The following is a 22,135-nucleotide window of genomic DNA, read 5'->3' on the forward strand; positions in this document are numbered from 1 at the left end:
GAGAGCTTACCAAATAAAAATTTTGTTGATGTCTACTCTCTTTTGAGAAGCTGGAGCCTGAGGCCCCCGGAACTCTGTCCTGTGCTGCAAGGACCCACGAGGGACGAAGCAGGGTGTGCGGCTCTCCCGCGGCCACGGTCCAACCCAGTTAACCCCAGTTCTCGCTACGTATCCAAGGTTGCATCTTCCTCTGCCTGTCGAGGCCCCGAGGAAAGACCTCTGGAGACAGATTGCCTCTCAGGAATCTTCTAGCTTGCCATGTTCTGCAGGTTTAAGGTCACTGCCCAGCTCGGGAAGGAGAGGCCACCCTTGGAGTCCATCGTTCTGCTCTCCCTATATCTGGTTAACCAGAAAGTACGCTGGGCGTGTCATCAGACGTAGCTGAATGGGATCGACCGTCTTCTGTCCCTCGTCCCGATCAGAGTCCCTTTCTTCCTCCTCCTCCCTGGCATCCTCCCGCCCCTGGACTGACAGGGGCTGAGAGCAAGGAAGCTGTGACTTCATTCTTCAACAAGAACCCTGTTCCTCCTCCTCTCAGGGGCCTGGTCACAGCCCTGCTCCACGGCCAGGCCCCTGCGGACCAGACGTCTTCCTAGAAGCCTCCCTGCGCTGAGTCATTTCTTTCCAACGCAGGCTCCCCTGACTTGTGTTCATCTGCAAGCACTTGCCTGTTGCGGAACATTGTAGGATACGCCATCAGGCACCCCACGTCTTGGGGAGTGGGGACAGATCCTTCATTGTAATGCTCCGTGGTTTCCCAATCACCAGGAGGAGCTCTAGAGTTACTTTCTGAGTTGGTATCACAGACCTCTCCTGCACTGCCTCTGATTTCCGAGTAGGATGGCACCAAAAATCGATGCACAGATATGGCACAGGCACAGTCTAGAACCAACCCTCCCCCAGTAATGAAGGGAACATCGGGTCTCAAAATCCAGCATACAGAACCAGTTTCCAAGTTCAGAGACTCCCCCCCCCACCTCCCCCACCATCATTGTCTGGGGTGACTGCAAGCATGTTACCTACTTTTCTTCAGTTTTTCCTTCTATAAAACCATTATTCACTATTCATTTTACAGCAGCTTTGGAATTTTATAAAATTATGCAAAAAGCAGAACAATGTGGAGAATATGTAGGTGTGGGGTAAGAGAGTTCTATTGCTCTGGGGTTCTAGGAATTAGCTGCATTTCTAACCCTGAAAAGGTAACTGACTTACGGATATCGTTTTAATTTCATCTAAGGGAAGTTTTCAAACTATAATAGGCATTGTGAGGGTTTGGAAAAAGCAAACCTAATAGTAAAAAAAAAAAAAAAATGAGAGAAGTGGAAATTATAAACCAAAACCAAGACTTATTGTCATCAACAGAGTCAGCTCTGTGGAATGAATATCTAATAGAAGGGGCAGACTCAGAGCCAGGGACATGCCTCTTGAACTGGTGAGGGCCCGGACAGTGGATTTGGGGAAGATATTGAAACCTATTTTGCGTGCCTAAATTGTCAGGGCCTTGTTGGTAAACCTACACTTTACCAGTCGGGTTGTGAAGAAGTGTGTGTTGTGAAACACAGCATTGTCCTTGAAGAACACTTCGAAGTGTGAAGCTTTCCAAAAATCAGGTGATAAGTGATCAACATTTTTAAGCATCACTCCTTGGGTGCTTGTGACTACTGGGTAGTAGGAGAACGGGGGAGACACAGGAGGGTTTTCTATTGATGACGGGCACGGCCGTGGTCGCCGGGGGTTCAGTCTCCTCTTTCCTTCGGGGTTTGGTTCAAATTTTTCTTCTTTAAAAAAAAAAAAAAATGTGTCATGGGGAAAAGAATGGAACGTCCCCGAAGGCACTGCGTCCGGCTCCCGCGGTCCCGGCGGAGCAGGGGGTCCTCCCGCACCTGCCACGCCGCGCCCGGGCCAGCGTGTGCGTCCCCGCGAGGAGCGTGGCTCCCCCGGCAGAGGCCGACCCGCGGGTCCGCTGCTTCAGTCCGCAAACGCGCCCGGTGCGCACGTGCCGCCACGGCCTCCCGCGCGCGCTGCCCGGGGAACGCGCCGCGAGGGGCCATTTCTCCGGTTCCTGTACGCGTCTTACGCAGCCGGGAATTCCGGGGAGAAGACAGCCGCGTCCGGTCGGGGCAGAAACGACACCACGGGGGCGCCGGCTCCGAGGTCGCCGGGGACACTCCGCGCGCCGGCGGGCCAGCGGCCGGGCACCCGCGGCGGCCGCCTCTCGGCGCGGCCGGGCGCAGACGGACCTCGGCCAGCCTCCTTCCCCAGTGCCATTACGCAACAACTTCGCGTCCGTCATCTTCGCCCTAATCGTGCAGGGGGCGGCGTCTGCGCGCTCGCGGTCTCCCGCTCGGGGCCGTCGCGCTCCCCGGGGAGACGCGCGGGGCATTGTACACGCCGCCGACGCAGCGCCGCGGGGCCCCAGCCGGCCGCCCGGCCCCCTCCCCACGGCCCCCGCCCCGCGCGCCCGCGGCTCGCCAGCGCCCCCTCCCCGGCGCCCACCCGGAGGCGGCGGACGGTCCTCGGCGAGGGGGCGGGGAGGGGCCGCGGAGGTCCGTGCCACGCCCGGGTCGCCGCCGCCCGCGGGCCTCGGCCGGGCAGCGGGTCGGCAACAGGTAGCCCCGCCGCTGCGTGCTCGGGAGACAAAAAGCGCCCGCGAGCGAGCGCGGACCGGGGCTCCCGGAGGCTCCGCGGCGCCGGAGGGCGAAGGCGGCGGCGGGAGAGCCGGACGGCGGGGGCCGCGGGGGGCGTCTCGGTCCCTCCGCTGGGGACGCCGGCGCCGGCCGCTGCGCCAGCCCAGCGCGGAGCGCGGATCCTCGCGGCGCTCGGGCGGCGGCGCTGGCCGCGGTCGCGGAGGGACGCGGGCGGCCGGCGGCGCAGCGCGGAGGTGGGGGCGGGGCGGGGGGGCGGGGAGCGGGCGGGGGGGGGCGCGGGGGGCGGGCCGGGGGCGGGGCCGCGGAGAGCCCGCCCCCGCCGGCCGCGGCCATTGGCGGCGGGCCGGGGGCGGGTGCGGGCGCGGCGATTGGGGCCGCGGCCGCCCATCACCGCGAGGCTGGCGGGCGGCGACGTAGCGCGGCGCTCGGAACTGACCTACTAACACACATCTCCCGGCGCGGCCACGGCGCCCGCGGACCCGGCGCGCCGCCCGCCTCCCGCGCCGCGCCCTCGCCGCCGCCCGCCGCCCCGGAGGCCCGGCCCGAGCCCCGCGCCCCGCTCCCGGCCGCCCGCGCGCTCTCCCCGCCGCCCGGGCTCGCCGGCCCGAGAGCAGGAACACGGTAAGCGCTCCGCCCACCGCCGGCCCGGCCCGGCGCCCCGCTCCCCGCTCGCTGCCGGGGCGCGCGGCCGGCGGGCGCGGGGCGCGGGGCGCGGGCCGGGCTGCGCGCGGGGCTGGCCGGCGGCGGCGAGAGTGCGCGGGGCGTTCGTTACATAAACTTTTGCTGCCTTGGCGCGGGGGGGGGACTCGCCACCCTAAGGCGGCCGCCCCGGCTGCAGCGCCCTCGCGCCGGCCCGCGCCCCCCCGCCGCGGTTGCATAATGTCTCCGGATTTCGGGAAAATTGATGTTCGGCGGAGGAGAGCGCCGGGGACTGAGCCACCTCGAGCGGGGAGCGCGGCGCTGCCTGCTTCCTCGTCCGTCCCGCGGGGCCGGCGGCGGGGGCGCGGGGCGCCGAGGGCCGGGGCTCGTCCGGGGCGGCCGGCGGAGCAGGCGCGTCGGCAGCGTGAACCGTGACGGCATCCCGGGAATGCGCGCCCGCGTCTGCCCGTGTCAGGGGCTGTGTCGGCTCCGACGTCTCCCACCCTGTCTGTCGTCAGCGCGCGCGGCCGGCGCCCGGGAAGGTTGTGGGCTGTGTCCTTGCGCGGATTGCATAATCTGTCCGCCGCGGGACCCGGGCCGGGGTTCCGGGCCGCGGTGGGCGTGTGCGCGGACGGCGCCGGGATGCGGGCGCTGGGGACGTTGTGGACAGCTATGCCGCGACCCCAGGAGAAAGACGTGCCCTCGGCGCTCCTACGCGCCGTGCAGAATTCCCCGCGCCGCGTTCCGATCTTGGATCCTCCCGGGGTTCGCCCCGTAGGTGTCCCGAGCTAGTCTGTTTAAATCCGGGACGAACCCTTGTGGCGTCCACCTCCCCAGCTTCTTGATTTTCACGCGTTCCGTTCCATCCGCCCTGTTTCTCACCTTCTTGTCATTGCTTTTTCAGACACGAGACAGATCACATAATAGTTTCCTGGAAATGTGGCCTTATGTAACCGCCGACTTTGCTGGCAGTCAGCATAGGAAACGGGAGCTCGTTACATGATTTTATATTCCTGCTACAAAGAAAGTAGGACAGTCCCAGCCTTTAAAATGTCACTGTAACAGTTTTCCTTTTCTTTCTTTCTTTCTTTCTTTCTTTTTTTTTTTTTAAGGATATTTTAAACAGGAAAGTAGACAACCCGGTAAAGCACTGAGTTGGCTCACGCTGCCGAATGTGTGTCTTTAGCCCTAAATGAAATGTGCGTTCTTCTAAATTTAGCCTATCGCGTTTTAACAATTGTGGCCTCGCCGCGCTATTTCTGGTGTTTTCTCCAGGGCTGTGTGCAGATTCAAGTTCAAGGCCATTTGCCGTAGTTTTAACTCCACGCCTTCGGAGACCTTTGATAAGATTGTATTTTTAGGAAGGCATTTCGCAGAGCCGGGTGACTTGCTGGATGCGGACTCCCGTTTCTCTTTATGAAGGACACTTGAGGAAACTGCTGTGTTCCCTGAGAACAGCAGGGGATGGCCAAGTGTCGTCTTCTGGTCTTGGCTTTTGTAAATAACAACAGGGAATGAGGTCACAAGTATTTATTTCACATCGTGGGTATTTTTTTTCTCCAGGCTAGACATGATTTATGGGAAACAGATATAGGTTAGTGGATTGCATTTTGGTGTAGATACCCCAGTTTTATTCCTGTGAGTATATATGGACATATAATATACCGAGATTTTAAATTTCCTCCAGCACTCTTAGGTAGTGTAATTAGGTGTGAATATATGTATATGATGGTGTGTATATGTCAGGTTTTTTCCCCCCTGACTTAACATTTAAATAACTACAGAACAGGGTTCGAGTTTTTTTTTGGGGGGGGGGCGTGTTATAGACATTCATCCCTAGAACAAATTATATTACCCCCAATAATCGCAGCTGCTTTCCAACAAGCTAATATTGCTCCAGGCCCCCCGGTGTCAGACCCCGACCTACTTTGGAGCTTGGGCAGGGAGCCCCGGGCCTGCCGCGGAACGCGCAGCGCCACCTTCCGATCGCGACCTCCAGTGGCGCGCCCCTCCCGCCTGCGGGCCCTGGGGGGAAGGAGGCAGGGGGCCGGGAGGTGGGGGCGGCGCGTGGGGGCCCAGGGTCGGGACCCGGGAGCGCCCTGGGCGGCGCTTGGGCCGGAGCCGCACGGCGGCCTGCGCGCGTCCTCGCCCCCTCCCCACATTCCTTTGTTCTGGCGAGGGGGTCCTGCGAGCGCCGAGGCCCCGCTGCGCCGCCCACCCGGCGGGGGCGGGTCCCGGTGAGGCGCCGCGCTGGGGGCGCGGAGGGACCTGGGCCGGGGAGCGCGGGCGCGCTCGGGGTTCGCCGGGCCGAGGGCGGGGAGAGGAGCGCGGCGGCGGAGGGCTGGGAGGGGAGCTGGGGAGGAGCGAGCGGCGCCCGGGGCGAGGCGCAAGGACAGGGCGGCCGGGCGGCCGGAGCGGCCGGAGCGGCCTGCCTCCTGCCTCTGCCCGGGGAGCCTCCGAGCGCCGCGGACACCTTTGTTCCTGGAGCCGTCATTGTATTTGGGAGCCGCGCGCTTCTCGATTCGCCGAGTGAGGGAGACCGACAACGCCTCCAAATGTCAGCGGCCCGCGGCCCCGGGGGTGGGGGCGCTCCCGCCCCGCTGGTGACGGAAAGGAGCGCCGGGCTTGGCTGTGGCCACAGTCGAGCTGATGTTGTGTTTTTTGGTCTTTTTTGAACCTTCACGTAGTGTGGTCAAAGGCTAGAGTAGAAAGAACTTGCATCCCCCGAGTTCAAAATAAAACAAAAACCACACCGCCCACGCAGACGCCGCGGTCCTGCTGTCGGACATCAGCCCGCCCGTCCCCGCGCGCAGACCGGGGCAGCCGGTGCGCCGGGGCTTCGGGCGGCATCACGCGTGTTCTCCCGCAGGCCGCTTTGCTGAAAAGTTGGTTTCTGTGCGATCACATCCTAAGTCCGTGCCCCTGATCCAGTTCCTCTCTGGAGTCCAGGCCACTGTCCAGCGCCAGCGACCAGCTTGGCGGAGTGCTGAGAGCTCGGGTCCAGAAGAGCTGCGCCCTCAGCCCGGGCCTGTGATTTTGGGAGCCGCTGTGATCTCCACCGGTGTCCAGGGCAAACTGAGGGAGTAAGACCTATCCGGCTGGGCAGTTGTGAGGAGCTCAGCAAACCACCAGCAAACAGACTGGTTCGTTGTCTTAAATAAAAATATTCACCTTCATTTTTCGCTGCCTGCATCTCTGTCCAGTAACAGTAGTAGGGACTGAGGTTTGAGTTAGACCCTGTAGTTAAAGATCCTTCTTGGGATCCATTTTTGTTGTAACAATGATTACTTTTTTTTCTTCTCTTAAAACTGTGTGCCATTGTGTTCGATGGTAACTTCAGTGGGAAGTGAATTCTTGGCCGTGTTGCAGGCCTCCTAGATCACCGGGTTGATGTAGGGGAAGTGCTGGCAGGAACAGAGAGGCCAGTCGCTGTGGCAGGAGTGACGAGACGCGTGCCACAGAGCCCTGGCTTTGCCCAGTTCCTTGGACCACTCGGATGGTTTTCCGTGGCCTGATGATGCGCATCTCTACGCTTCTGTGGCCCCAGACCAGCGCAGGCTGCTTAGACCCCACAGATGAGCCCTCTGGGAAGGAATGTGTGCGGGCTGCGTGGTTGACAGCCAAGGCCGTGCCCCGTGAAACTGCTGATGGTTGGCCCTTTTGACTAATACACAAGATTTCATCTGGTTGAGTCTTCTACCTGCGGCGCAGGGCAGGGCTTCCCTAAGAATCGCGAGAGGCTCAAACGTCCTGGCTCGCCAGCCTCCTTGCCTTGATGCTGCCGAGACGAAGACCTAGTACTTCCCAGCCCCTTCGCCTGCTTGTGCCTGGCTCTGGGCTGGTTCTGTCACCATCCCCATTTTATAGGTGAGGGACTGGAGGCACGGAGACATGGGTTAGCAGCCCAGTCCACCAGCCCGAGAACGGGAAAGGGGGGGTGGGCTGTGCTAGTAACACTCCCCCTCCCTCCCCAGAGTGTGAATGCTAGCTCACTGGAGTCTTTGCAACAGTTTCCTTTTCTGTGTTAAAGGCTTATCTTTGCGCAGCCCAATTATAACATCAGTGTGATGCAACAACCTGAAAATTAAAAACCCTTTGTTAGAGCGCTTTCCCGCGTTGAGCAACTGCCTGACTCACCCACGGAGTGGATATTTCTAGTTGACCTTGCCTTGGTCGGTCGTCAGCTCCGCGAAGTGAATGTGATTGCCGCATGGAATGGAAAAGGTGCAGTCATATTGCCTCGGCTTTATTTTTACCCGCGCTGAAATCACACATACTTCATTATTTCCATTGTAATCCAGATGGCACTGATGCCGTGAGGAGTTGTTTATTTTTAATTTGTATTGAGGGAATGAGAGCACACTTGGGATTCGATTCAAAATATGACAGAAACAATGCAATTGAAGCTCCTTTAATATGCATTTCTGGGTTTTGTGAGGTGTGCCAGTATTTCACAGCATTGACACATTGTCTGATATCCTGTTATTTTCCTAAGTTGTATTTGAGTTGATTTTTATCCAGATCAGACTCATTGAGAATGTCGAAAGACATTGACCTTTGATCACAGACATTACATAAGAGTTTTTTGGTTTCAAAATGAATCTGTATTACCATTGCCCCCAATTACCTCTCAAATTTCTTTGCAAATAACTTTAAAAAAAAAAAACTTAAAAAAATACCATTTCTCTTATGGTTTTAATTAGAGAGCTTAAGGTTGTTTTTATGATAAGAAAGTTAGCAGGGATTTTTCTAGATGCCATTCATAATAATATGTGCTTTGAGGACTCAATTTCGTTGGAGTCAGAATGATCTTTGTATTATAGGCCTTTAGTTATCAGAATATGGTGTCTTTTATCAATTAACTCTCCAAGGATCTCAACTGGCAGTTCAACAGTCTTCAAGTAAACATGGAAACATTTTTTTAAAAATCCATCCTATTCACAAGGCATGTAATAAAGTAAATGACATTTGTGATTATCTGCTCAAGGGGGCAGGAAAGTGAAATTAGAAGAGATCAGAACGTCAAGCTGAGGAGCGCCGCAGTGGTTCTTCAGGGAACTTACAAGCATTCAAGAACTTTCCCTGCCCCCCCCCCCCGCCCTGCACCTACACCATTCCCTGTCACCCTTCCGCGTGCTGCACAGGCTCTGCTGGTGCGAGCCAATGGCAGAATTTCCTGTAACAGGGTGACTTTGTGCTTGTTGGCGTCCTTTAGATTGCAGGTTCGTTGTCAAAGATACATTGATCTTTGGAAGTAGCAAGGAAACTAGGGGTCCCCACTTTGAAGGGTCTGTGGCTTTTTAAAATGCGTTATGATTCCTCTTCCTTCTCCCCCCGGCCCCGCTCCCCATTCCTCTCCCTCGTCAGGAGGGTGTGTTTGGTCTGTTGTTCTCCAGCCGTCCCGTCGTTCCTGTGTGTTAGCATCTGTGCGCTTCCGCACCGTCTTCCGAAAATTTCCACGGTGCGCTGTAGGTCACAGACACTCTCTTACAGAAGAGTGCCGAGTGATACTGTTTCATATTTCAGTCCCTTAAGTTGTATCAGCTACCACAGAATGCGATGTTGTCCTTTTTGTTAAGATTGAATCTAATTTTTAAGTGGTCCTTTGTTGAGGACTGAGAGAGCAAGAAACTTGAAGTATTTTCACGGAGCGTAAACTTGATCAGATTTTGACACATTTGTTTACAAATACGACCAAGGAGAAAAAGTAGGTTAGTTTGTTGCTATGACAGGACAGATTCTGGCAAAGCAGGAGGGTCCCTGTATATTGTGTTTCTATCTGGATCAGTACACGTTCCTCTCTAACATTAGGGCTGAAGTCTGTGTTACGGGACACAATTATATTCTTGAACGGAAGGTACTTCATTGGCAATTAGACAGGTTTCACGTAGTTTTGTTTATTTAAAAAATCTCTGGGGCATCTGCTGGCTCAGTCGGTAGAGGGTGCGACTCTTGATCTTGGGGTCGTGAGTTCCAGCCACATGTTGGGCATAGAGGTTACTTTAAAAACTAAAAGCCTTGAATTTTTCAGCCTGATTAGAAAATCCCCCTGCGACTTCAGTGCTCCCTGATCTTTCATCACCCGGCCCCCGTGACCGCACATGCGTGTTTCTTCCCCGCTTGGGCTCCGCTTTTCAGTCCTGATGTCGTTCTGATCCATGAACAGAGTAAAGCGTTTTACTGAGACAGTCGTGTCCTCGGTGGTTCACCTACCGCAAGAAGCCCAGTTGACATTTTGCTCGTTTTAATAGCTTAAAGAGCTGTGAATTGATTAACTTCACTTATTTTTCACCGAAATGACACCTGTCGCAAAGACAAGCAGCTGTCTGCTTAGTGCCGCGAGAGTTTACCAGGAGATGAAATGGTTTGTTTGTCTCCTTGAACGGCATCTACACTGTGCTCCGAGGGCGTAAGTGGCACATCCGGAGGGTGGGGGACGAGCGTTCTATTAGAAAATGTTTCCAAAACATGAAGCACATCGGATAGCATCGCATTTTGTGTAGACAGAATTTTCAAATCAAAATATGTGACACAGGCTGTTTGCAAGAAGACTTCCCCTGGCTCTTCTGAGAGGGGCGCTGGGGGCCGGGACAGGCACAGCTCTGTCTCCGGAAGCAGAAGTGACTCTGTCCGTCCTTGAGAAAGAATTAGGGGGAGGCTTCATGTTGTGAACTTTTATTCTTTTTTTAGACTTTTTTAAACCAAATTTTAAACTTAATTAAAGATCACGTTGGGGTCTTCTGACTTGAATACACATCACAACTCAGCGTTTACAAAACCCAGGGAACGTTCCGTGCTGTGAAAAAGCACTTGGAGACGGCGCGCCCGTGTAGGGGACGGGAGGACCCATCGGCTGGAAAGCGGTGTCTTCTGCGCTTCGATTGCTCTTTTCATCCGTGTCCTGATGACGCAGCCCTGTCATCTAACGGAGCTGATGAGGCTGACCTCCCGAACATGCCAGCGTCCCAGAAAGGACACTAAGGGACAGTTACTCAAGAAGGGAACTCGAAGGGGTGCCCGCAGCCCAGCACGGGTGGTGGCCGGAAAGCGTGATGCAGAGGCTTAAATCCACCCAAAGGGAGAATGCTGGGGTTTGGAAGAAAGTCACGAGTGGAGTATGAAGGCGGAGTACAAATGATGTGTCAGAAGGCCGCGTATAAGCCCCCTGAGGTCTTTCCTGTGAGTTCACTGTCAGGGGACACGACTGCATTCTTAGGCGCTTCTCTGCCCATGAGCGCTGTGTGATCCTGGGAAAGTCACTCAGGCTCTCTGTGTTTCAGCCACTTACCGACCCTCCACGCTGAACCTGCGTACATTTTGTTTTTGACCCAAAAATCATAGGCGCCGCCGCCGCTGCAGTTTCCCTCGTCCCCTGTTGTAACGCGCCGCATGGCGGGGAGACCGCAGCTCGGCAGAGGCCAGCGCGTAGCCTGTTCCTGCGGCTGATTCTGTACTCGGGATCTCACACCACGGCCAGAGACGCGGGGGAGAGCTCCGGGTGGCATCTGGGTTGCCCTAAGGCAGTCGTGGCCACATCTCGTGGTGCAGTACTGCCGGCAGTGACGGTGTCCGTGCGGGCGTCCAGGAGACGAATCGGGCGCGCGCCAGACCCACCCGCGGAGCGTGGAGACGCCGCGGGCCGGAGCCGGACCGGGGTCTGGGCTGGAGTCCGCTCTGCTGCGTCGCCGGCTGGGGCCGCGGGGCAAGCCACCAACGTCTCCGAGCCGGTTCTGTTTTGAAAAGCGTCATCGTGGGGGTGACGCACATGGGACAGGCCAGGCCCCCGGCACCTGCTGTGCGGCACGTGTTCCGTACACGGCACCCGTTGGGATCGCTGTGCTGTCGTCACCACGACCAAGAAACAGGTGGGACGTCCCAGGTGGGACCCGACGCCACGCTGACGGCGCCCGTGGTGCGAGCCTTCGCGAGCGCTGGGTTCTCCGTCTGGCTCCTGCCGGAGACGAGAAGCTCCCGGACTCTCCAGTTTGGTTCCCTCCCTCTTTATGTGCCCCCGTCTGGCTCAGTGCCTGGTGGCCCGCACGCCGTGTGTGTCGGGTGAACCAGTTAATGAGAGAAGCTGTGTGTTAACAAGTACGATGTCTTTTTTTTAGAATACGTGATGTCATAGAAGACGTAATAATATTCGGTCAAGAAAACTATCAGAAAGTGTTTCGTTTACAGAATTCTCTCGGGTAAGGCGAATGAGCGTCTGCCAGCCCAATGTCAGATGCCCTGTGTCCAGCGTGTTACGAGGACGTGCCCCTGGGAAGGACTGCAGGCTGGTTGGGGGCACAGAGCAGACCCGCGGAGGGTGCGGTGTATGAAATGTGCACCTGCTCTGCGGTGCCTCACGTGCATGAGAAACTTTTTCCAACGCTGCAAGATTATTTGATAAAAAATGTTACAGAAGATCCTCTTAAGATAGTAGGTGGTGATTTGCCCGTGACTCAGAGAGACAATATTTGCAGGTGAGGGCAGACGTCAGATCCTAGTCCGTGTGGTAAAACTCACGTGGGAAGAAGATCAAAAAGAAAGGAGACTTGCCGTAGGTTTTGAATGTCCCGAGGAAGTTCTAGAGATGACAGAGTGGACACGCAGCGCTCCGACGGCGAGAAGACAGGGCTCATGGAGATGCTAGGACTAGGGGTACTTTTGGTAGATGGAGCGGGGCAATCTGGTGAGGGCCGCCTGCCCCACTCTGCCAGGCCCCTGGGCCGGGAGGCTGGAAAGTCTCCACCCCCTGGTGGATTTGAAATGCTGAAAATGGGTAAGAGGTGATGAAATAAGGAAAAGTTTAGGAAGAGTAACTAAGGCAGGATGGTGGGGCTTTTCCAACGTGTAAGTGCGGAGCTCACAGGGGAAGGCGGCTATAAAAGGAATGTGACTTTTTTTTTTTTTTTAAAGGTGGGGATGCATTTTAAAATGCAGGGGAGAAGAGTGCGTCTCCGGTGGAAAATCTATCCAGAATGAGTGTTCAAGGAGTTGTATGATGCTTGGAAACCAGTAGTACCCAGGGGGCCGCAGCCAGGAGTCCACTGATAGTGTCGAGGAAAGACGGGTGTTGGTGTCGGAAGGCGAAGCCTGAGTGGGAATGTGCAGAACAGTGTTGTACCGAGTGATAACGAGATTCCTTTTGACGCCGCCTCTGCCTGCCGTAAAGACTCCTCGCCTTCCCGTCCTGTCGTCAAAAACAAACAGAACCTCGGTATTATTAATCATGGGCTTCGCTAAGTCGCAACTGCTTCCACGTTGGCTCAGCCTGACGGACAAAAATGTGGCATTAAAACCTTAGTCTTTATGATCCTGAAATCATTACATCATTTCTTCTGTTCCTTCTGGAAAAGGCGCAAGAAGCTGGCACGCTTTTCCAGCTGATAAAATTAACCTTTACTTCATTAGTCATTACAAAACTATGCACAAGAAAGGGAGGGTGATGTAAAACAAAAACATTAAATCTTTTTAATGTGGCAGGAGAGAGTGCCGTATGCAGATAGCACTGAGTGAACGGTGGTCTGCTTTACGAGAGTATTACCTACTGGGAAATCGGGCCGAGAAGCCGTCGAGAAACACAGTGGGATCCCAAAAGCACCATAAAAAGATTGTTACTGGAATCTAATATGGGTTTATTACCTCATGTCAACCCAAATTCAGATTATAAATATCTCATCAGTGGAAAAGAAAGCTAGCTGACGGTTCTATTTTTGAGGGTTTTTTTTTTTTTTAATATTTAGTTTAAAACTAATTAGTAAAATGGAAAGAAATTACATTCTCCGGGTCTAAAATAATTTTAAGTTTCAAGAATGCACTGTACTTTAAAAAAAGGGGGAAAAAGGTCCCTTTGAAGAGTAACTGTTTATTCTAGTCCCAAACTGTTGTCAATGAAATCTACTGGGACAGTTTCCAGGACCAAATCAGGCACCTGGCTGGCGTGCTTCAGCCTTAAGGGGACATTTGATAAATCAGTGTGGAGGAGCCAGAAAAAAGAAGGAACGGATCTGACGTCATAGCAGGGACGCACCCCAAGATCTGGCGCTGGGGAGGCGCCGGGGCGGGGGCTGTGGGCGTCCTGGGACAGCGCGGCCCGGGCCTGGCGGGCAGGTGTGCCTCGGCGCTGGAGTCGGAGCAGAACCACCACGACTCCGCCGGCTTGTGGCTTTTGTTCTCATTTTTGTTCAGACACAGATTTTGCTCTGAAATGTACTTTATTCCGCGTACTTGCAGAATTTCTGTACGGGCGCGCGTTCACCTGGGAAAGTTCTCTTGGGGGGTGAGCGTGTTCGCCCTGCGCTGCTGGCGTGTCCGCCGAAGTTACTCGGGACCACCACGACGCGCGGCTGCCGCTCAAGACTTAACCAGCCAGAGGCGATCTGGGCTTTCCTTCCCGGGATGTCTCGTCCCCGCCTGCCCCCCACCCCGCGCACACACGTTTCCGCTCCTGAAACGGCTTCCTCGGTTTCTCCCCGGCCTCGCGTGTGTTTGCTCCCTCCGTCGTGGGCCACGCGGCACCCTGCTGGGAGGTCTCGCTGGGGACTGTCCTCCGCCGCTTCCAGCCCAGGCCGCGGGGCCCCATCTCCGTCCCCAGCCTCCTCGAGGGCAAGCGCTGTGTTGAGTTCGGACCCTGCCGAGCGCAGTGCCTCGTGCGCGCCTGGCGGGACCTGTTGGCCGGTGGGTGACGTTCTTTTCCTGTGTTGCAGGGACGTGGGAGGAGGGCGCCTGCTCCGCTCGGAAGACGCGCCGGCGAGATTCGTTCGACAGCAGAGCCGGAGAGAGAACGTTGATGGCTTGTGCACCGCAGCTTTTAAAGCGCTTGTGAATCCTGGGGAAGGGGTTCTGTGTGATTCTGATGCAGCTGAGGAAAATGCAGACCATCAAGAAGGAGCAGGTGTCCCTGGACGCTGGCAACGGCGTGGACAAGATGGTGCTGAACGCGGCCTTGACCGAGGTCTCGGAAGACTTGACGGCGGGCGAGGAGCTGCTTCTGAGCGAAGGCAGCGTGGGCAAGAGCAAGTCCTCGGCCTGCCGGAGGAAGCGGGAGTTCATTCCCGACGAGAAGAAGGACGCCATGTATTGGGAAAAGAGGCGGAAAAATAATGAAGCGGCCAAGAGGTCTCGGGAGAAGCGCCGCCTCAATGACCTGGTCTTGGAGAACAAACTGATCGCCCTGGGAGAGGAGAACGCGACTTTAAAAGCTGAGCTGCTGTCCCTCAAATTGAAGTTTGGTTTAATTAGCTCCGCAGCCTATGCCCAGGAGATCCAGAAGCTCAGTCACTCCGCCGCCGTGTACTTCCAGGACTACCCCGCGTCCAAGTCCAGCGCCAGCCCCTTCGTGGATGAGCAGGAGCCGTCGGTGGTGAGCGGCGGCTGCATCTCCGTCATCAAGCACTCCCCGCAGGCCTCCCTGTCCGACGTCTCCGACGCGTCCTCGCTGGAGCCCTCGCTGGACGGGGCCGCGCGGGGCGGCTGCGGGAGCCCCGACGGCAAGTTCCAGGCCATCAAGCAAGAGCCGGTGGAGCTGGAGACCTACGTGCGGGAGCCTGGCGACGAGCGGGGCGCCTTCCGGGCCTCCGTGTACCAGAGCCTGATGGGGGCCGCGTTCCCCGGCTTCTCCCACTCGCCCCCTCTGCTGCAGGTCGCCCGGTCCTCCAGCAACTCCCCCAGGACGTCCGAGACGGACGACGGCGCGGTGGGGAAGTCGTCCGACGGGGAGGACGAGCAGCAGGTGCCCAAGGGCCCCATCCACTCTCCCGTGGAGCTGCAGCGCGCCCACGCCACCGTGGTGAAGGTGCCCGAAGTGAACTCCTCCGCCTTGCCGCACAAGCTGCGCATTAAAGCCAAAGCCATGCAGATCAAAGTGGAAGCCTTGGACCACGAGTTCGACGCCACGCCGAAACCGCCCTCGCCTGTCGACGCGGCGCCCAAGAGGCATTTCGGACTGGAGCAGCACGCCGCCCCAAGTATGGTACACTCTGCTCTCCCCCCTTTCTCCGTGCAGGTGACCAACATTCAGGATTGGTCTCTCAAATCGGAACACTGGCATCCGAAAGAACTGAACGGCAAAGCTCAGAACAGCTTCAAAACGGGAGTTGCGGAGATGCAAGACAGTGGCTACAAAGTGTCTGACCCAGAGGGTTTGTTTCTGAAGCGGGGCATGGCAAGCTTGTCCGCAGAGGTGGTGTCACTCAAGAGACTCATCGCCACACACCAGATCTCTGCTTCGGACTCTGGGTGAATCACTACTGAGAAGCTCTGGCTGTTTACGAAGCCGTCCTTTGCAATAGATGAGTACGTTTTGTATTAGGCTGAATTTCCACTGGACCTGTGATGTCATTCCACTGTAATGTTCACACGTTGTCTGCTGGGTGTCTTTTTGTGCACAAATTATTATGGAGATTAGATCGTGTTCTCACTCTGCCTTGTGTATAGTCACATAGCCCATGCAAAGACTGTATATATCGGACATTATTTTTGTTGTTCTGCTATAAAGCGTGTCTGTTGCCAGTTTCAATAAAGGATTGGGGACAGGCACAGAACCTCTGCTCCATTGCACATGATTTTACGGAAGAGAAAAAGCAATTTAAGTTCCAAAAGTGGTATTAAGATATTCTGTGTTTTACTCATTCAGGGAAGTTTACTCCCCTGCGTTCAGGAAGCCGAAATGTGAGTTCAGCACATGGTTTGGTTTTCTTCTAGTCTGGTCCGGGCTATAGGAAGTTCAGAAACATCCCGAAGAGAGGGCAAACAAATCACAATGACTTTGCTTGCATTTGAGGCTGATTTATTAACTCACTCCCTTTATCCATTTTGCTCTCAGCTTCCGTTTTGGGTGTTTGTTGTTGTTGTTGTTTTAAGTCGAAAAATCCAAGTGGTCCAGCATCACCCTCTCTGGGCCGTCTCTTCTGTGAGTCTGACACGTCCATGTGAATAGTTGAGTCACTGACCCACTTTACTAATCACAGGTTCTTTTGAAAGAGCGTCTGAAGACTAAGGATGAGGTCACTTTTGTGTCATTCTAAATCTTAACCGTTCTTGACTCTAACAGTCTAGGGCATTAAGCTAGTGAAATTCCATTTTTATTTAGTTTCTGAAATTTCAGAGAACACACCAGCTATCCCATGCGGGCACGTATGGTCTGGGTGCACATGACCCTTGTCCTTTCCCGGTTTGCCAGAGACGAGCGTAACTAGCCGCTCACAGTAGAAACGGTAACGCGGACGCCCAGAGGAAAGTGTCCCTGTACGTCCGCTGACGCTCGGACGGTCGCGGCCTCCGGGGCTGCCTGTGCAAGCCGGCGTGGTGGGTCGGAAAGTCTTCTGGGGCAGGGTGGGCCTGGCTTCCCGGCGGGGCGGGCGGAGGCCGGTCCCGTGCAGCCCCCTCCGAAGCTGCTGTCCTCTGGCTCCGGCTCACTCCACACCGACCTGTTCTGCAGAGGGCGGAGGGGCTCAGGCTCAGGGGTGTGTGCGGAGGGGCTTCACCCTCGCTCTGCTCACCGCCGCTACCTCACCTGCCCCTGCGGCCTGGCCGGATGGGGACATCCCATTTTCTTTTTGGCAGACAGGTTTGAGCAAAAGCTCACTCCTTTGTATTTTTAAAATATAAAGAAATGATATTTTTATTTATATTTCTGCCCTCTCAATTAAAGGCAATGTTAATAATGCGCATACGTGCCCTCCACTCTGTCCCTTGGTCACGGTGACCAGATTTCTTTGGAAATTTCGTGGCTTGTAGAGAGATGTGGCTTCTTTTCAGCGGTTGGCCTTCCCTGTTCATGTTGTACCAGTGACTGGGTGAGGCCCAGAGGCAAACCCCTCTCATTTCCACCGTTCTGAAGCCCAGGAGACCGAGAAGATCGCATGCAGGTCACGATCCCAAAGTGCTCGGTAGCCTGGAATGGGTAAAACGAGCCCAGCCTGGGCACAGTAGGGACACAGTGTGAAGTCAGATTCCTGTGTTGAACGGGAAAAAAGAGGTCGTCCGAGTTCACAGTTGGGAAAACAAAACAGTAAGTCCGTGGGGGGCGGGGCTTTGGTGTCCTCCGGCTTGTAGGGATGCGGTTGTGTCCAAGCCTGAGGACACCTGTCCCGCTGCCCAGGGTCAGGTGTGCTACGAGGCCCAGGAGGGCGCGCTCCAAAGGAACGAGCAGACGTGTCAGACCCCACGGCCTTACTCCTTCATACTTGTCATAAAGCCTCACTCCTTTATGTTTTTTGAAATAGAAGATATTAAGGAGACTGGACAAACGGCCCCGGAACGGGGGGAAGCATCTGTGCTGTGTGGTGCTGGAGCGGGGGTGAAAGCCGGCCGATGAGAGCCGGAAAGGTGAATCTTGGGCTCAGTCAGGGGAGCACGTGACTCCTGGTCTCCAGGTCATGAGTTCGAGCCCCACAAGGGGGTAGAGAGCACGTAAATAAATAAACTCACAAAATACATATTTCAAAAAGAAAGGTAGGTCTGAGTTATTTTAGGGAAGAAGCAGGCCTCTGTCAGAGCAGTGCAGAAGCAAAGCGGCCTGCCTGAGGCCCCGGCGCCTTCCACAGTAACTGCTGACAGGAACTGTCAAGTGAACATTTGGATTGAAACACAACTGCGTCCCTTCTTCCTCCATCATTTTGGCTTATAATTTCAGGGATCTAAGATATCGTTGGGATGACGTGAAGAATGTTGCTCCTTAAGAATAAAAGAATGGCATAAACCAATTCCACACTCACCAGGAACCAAAGAAATACCGTGCGGATACACTGGCACTTCTGTCACTGTGGGCAGGGGAAACGCGGCTGCCTCTCCCTCCCCGTCACAGAGCTGCACACAGTCCTGTCAAATGCCCGCACGCCGAATCGATCCGTAACCGTCCTCCACAGACAAGCATGAGAGGCTCCGAATACCCCAAGCATTGCCAGCAGGGCGGTGCTCGCGTACGGCTTGATGGGGAGGAAGCTGCGAAGGCCCAGAGGCCCCACCGCAGCCGTGGGGCGCCACAGAGGGAGGGCAGCCCGCTGGCTGGCAGGGGTCCCGGGGCCCCGGCCGCAGGAGCGGCTGCGCTTCCCTTGACCTGCCCAGGAGGAGGGTCCACAGGTAGGGCATGGCCTGGCGGAGAAGGCAGGCATATCCATCCCCAGCGGGGCCCACGGAGCAGCACATGCCTGCCCCTGCCCCCTGCCCCCTGCCCCCTGCAACAGGATCTCTTTAGTTCCTGCGCCCATTTTAGGAAGGGGAAGACTGAGACTCTCAGCAGCCAGCACCGGGCCTCTCGCCACCAGGCAGAGAGGGGCCCGTGTACCCAGTGTGCCCCTTCGGTCCATGCCCAGGAGGAGCCCCGCGAGATGAGTGGCAGCATGTCCGAGCGGCAGGCGCAAGACCGGGAATCGGAGAACTGGTCGGGCTCGTGAGTGGCTTTTCTCCGTAGGTTACGGGGGCTGCTGCAGAAATCTCGACTTCTCTGCTGCGTAGCCGTCGAGGGAGAACTATGTTGCTTATCTGCAAGGGGCAGCTATTCCCACAGAAAACAGCTAACGTCTGCCGGCTTTCCCACGCTCGGGGCCGCACGCGTCTCCACGTGTAGCCGCTTCCGGAGCCGAGTCACGTCTTGGCACACAGGAATTACGCGTTACAAACCACTTTCAAAAATCATGTTACATTACAAAAAGCCAACCCCCTGGCAGCTATGAAACTTATTTTTGAAACTAGGAATTATGCCTCGGAAGTGCGAGTCACCGGCGGCACCCTCTCGGGTTTTGCTTCCGTGATTGGGGAGCCCGGAGTGGAGGTTGTTTAGGAATTGATACAATTGTTGGGCGTGACCTGCCCAGGGCCCCCAAGCTACGGGCACCAGGAAAACTGAAATAGGAAAAACTTGCGGAGGACGTGAGAGGTGGGGACTCGAGAGGCCGGAGGAGAAAATGCACGACTCTGCGCTGTAGAGAACGGGCATGTCTCCGGACGGCGAGGTAGCGCACGACTGCCAGGAAGGCTTAGGCAGCGTTTCCCACGGAGCCGGCGTGTGCTGATCCGAGCGGACGCGGGGAAAAGGAAGCGGAGGACGAACGGAACTAAGCGGTAGAAATGCAGGCAAGGGAGAGCAGGTGGCGTCCGGTGACAAGGAGCACTGCTGAGGGAGTCCGGAGAGCAAGCACGCGCCGCCGTGCCGCCGTGCGGGGGCCACCAAGGCGTGGCTGTCGCTGAGCGGACACACTGAGCAAGCAGAGTAGCCCTGCACGCCCGCTGCCCCCCCTTGTCAGTCCTCCCCCTCGAGAAGGAAAAGGTTACCGTGGGGAAAGCGCCTGAGTCAAGTCCAGGCTTCTGGGGGGTCCAGAGCAAAGCCGTTCTGCAAATGCACATGGACGAAACCCCGAGGATGGAAGAGAGAGCACCGTGGGTCTGCCGGCCTGGGGCCCAGCACCGGAGCCGAGGAAGGAGGCGCCCGGAGTGGACCACCCCCGCAGGAAGCAGATGGTTCAGTGTAACAAGGTTAGAAGTCTACCAGCCGTGAGACGGGGAACTTTCTCTTTGAGAAAATAACTTCTGGTCTGCTGCTGGGGTCCCAGGGGGCCCCTAAACACAGTGGCAGCACCGGTCCCTGACCCCGAGAGAAAGCGGTGGGTGCTGGGCAGAGAAAGTGCGAGACATGGACGTGGGCGCTTTGGCCGGGAAGAGGGCAGGGAACGGAGAGCAGGGAGGAGGGGACAGAGGCCCAGGGCGGCCACCGATGCACGTGCGGGGAAACACGTCTCCCTGTCCTCCCGCACCGTCAGTACGTCCTCCGGGCTCTCCGACGCTTTGTGCGAGTGGGTGTCTGACCGTGTCCGCAGACGGACCGTGCGTCTGGGTCAGCATTCCGCACAGCGAGGCTGTCACCCGGGGGCAGGCAGCGAAGGGGGTGGTGACGGAACGCCCTCCGGAACCCGGAGAATCTGGAAGGGGCCTGGACCTTGACCACCCAGGCGGCTAAGGCTCGGAGGCCACCTTCCCTGGGCCTGGGGGCGAGGGAGGCCCTGTGGCCCTCAAGAGACATGCGCTGCCTCTGGATGCCCGGCCCGGCTTCGTGCAGCTCAGCATGCTGTGGGGGCAACAGTCCCATACAGAGATCTCGTTTTGAGTTTTGAATTTGCTTGAGAAAGAAAGACTGAAACTCTGAACGTGGTAACAGCCGTAGGCTCCGGCGAGAAGCCGACGTTGCGGGAAGGAGCTGAGAAAGCAGCTCGCATCCGACCCAGCAGGGGCTGCGGACCCACGGGCGTCGCAGCCAGCGCAGAAGCCGGCTAGGGGCGGGCTGGAGCGCGGCCGGCCCAGGAGCGGAGAGCGGGGATCTTCCCACCACGGGGAAGCACGAGGCCGTGCTGCGTCCCCGGAGAATGAATCCCTTTAGAGGAGTGCGCAGACAAAATCCGAAAGTAAATGTAGACCCAGCTGCGGAAGGGCCTGCAGTCCTGGGCTGCAGAAATTGCCGGAATCACTTGGGGAGCGGCTGTAGGAGACGTCGTCTCGGGACCCTCTGTTGCAGGACAGGGCAGGCCAGGGGAGGGGAGGGAGGAGTGACTCTGGGAGGGGTGCACGGCCGCTGCGTGACGGTGGGAAGGGAGCTGTGTGTAGACACGCAAGCGGAAGGCGTGTGCGGGGACGGTGGACCCAGAGGCGGCACGCGCAGCTTCCTGCGCGCTGATGGCAACGGTTTTGCCTCGGGGAGGGCAGCTGGCACCGCTGGGCTCTCGAGTGAGCACACATGCGCGAGGCTCTACGGTGCCTGGGATTGTGCCCAAGGCCACCGACGGCGTCTGTGCTCTGGGACGCTCTTCCTGGGCCCACGATGGAGACGCAAAGTTGCTGTTTCTGCAGAGGAGCAGAAGCAATAGTGAGTGAGGGAACCTGTAGATTCAGACAGGGAGACAGACCGAGATTGAGTCTGAGTAATCCTCTCATGCAGTGGGGGTGCTGAGAAGTCCCACGATGTGCTGTCTGCTAGCTGGACGCCCAGGTCCAGCTTCTTAAAAAATGAGTCCATCCATAATTCCATCCGTCCGTCCACCTACCCTTCAACCCGCAGAAAGAGAGAGAGAACACACGCACTACAGTCATTGAAAATGTTCATATTAGTAAAGGTTAATGGATCACACTTTTGGACAAATAAATGTCAGAGAAGTCTCCAGTATTGTCCTCAAATCTTGTAAACATCCTGGGCGTCATGGCCCCTCTGAACGCCCACAGCTCTGTGTCAGGGGCACAGGGCAGAGGACTAAGAGCTCTTCGTACACTTGATGCCCTAATGGGGAATCTCGTTTTAAAATTTTTTTCAAGGGTATATTTGAGGACCTCCGCTCAAAGCTCTCAGAGGTTTCTGATTTTTTTTTTAAAGACTTTATTTATTTATTTGACAGAGAGAGATCACAAGCAGGCAAAGAGCCAAGCAGAGAGAGAGGGGGAAGCAGGCTCCCCACCAAGCAGAGAGCCCCATGTGGGGCTTGATCCCAGGACCCTGAGATCATGATCCAAGCTGAAGGCAGAGGCTTAACGCACTGAGCCACCAGGCGCCCCGAGGTCTCTGATTTTTTAAGTTACACACACATGCCTAGTGTTTCTTCCCCTTAGTTTCTTTTCCCCAGCCTGGATTTTAGTAGGTAATAGAGCATTATTGATATTTTCCAGTTCTGCACTCTTTTCGACACCTCTACTCTCTCGGCATGGAGGCTGCGTTTCCTAAGTGTCTCAGGTCTGGCCTGTTGTAAGGAGAGTCGAGCGTCTTCCCGTGGCTGCCCCGCACGCCAGCGAGCAAAGTCGGGTGACACGGAAAACGACAGGAGGCCCGGCTGGGAACCCACCCCGAGTCGGCTTTACTCCGGGTTCCAGACACCCCCTTGCGG

At 56.5% G+C, this 22,135-nt stretch overlaps 1 protein-coding gene across 2 annotated transcripts; it reads left to right on the top strand.

The window, feature by feature from the left end:
• The first annotated feature begins 2,365 nt into the window (after positions 1 to 2,365).
• On the top strand, positions 2,366 to 15,817 carry NFIL3 (nuclear factor, interleukin 3 regulated). Of its 2 annotated transcripts, none has more exons than XM_082694967.1 (2): positions 2,366 to 2,609; positions 13,982 to 15,817. In XM_082694967.1, exon 2 carries the CDS (start codon positions 14,131 to 14,133, stop codon positions 15,514 to 15,516), a length of 1,386 nt encoding a protein of 461 aa, XP_082551093.1. In that variant the 5' UTR covers positions 2,366 to 2,609; positions 13,982 to 14,130; the 3' UTR covers positions 15,517 to 15,817. The 2 variants fall into 2 exon arrangements, with proteins under 2 accessions (XP_082551093.1, XP_082551092.1); XM_082694966.1 differs by lacking the exon at positions 2,366 to 2,609 and adding an exon at positions 3,004 to 3,269.
• The last annotated feature ends 6,318 nt before the right edge of the window (positions 15,818 to 22,135 follow it).

This window comes from Mustela nivalis, assembly GCF_964662115.1.
Source record: "Mustela nivalis genome assembly, chromosome: 13".
Lineage (NCBI taxonomy): Eukaryota > Metazoa > Chordata > Mammalia > Carnivora > Mustelidae > Mustela > Mustela nivalis.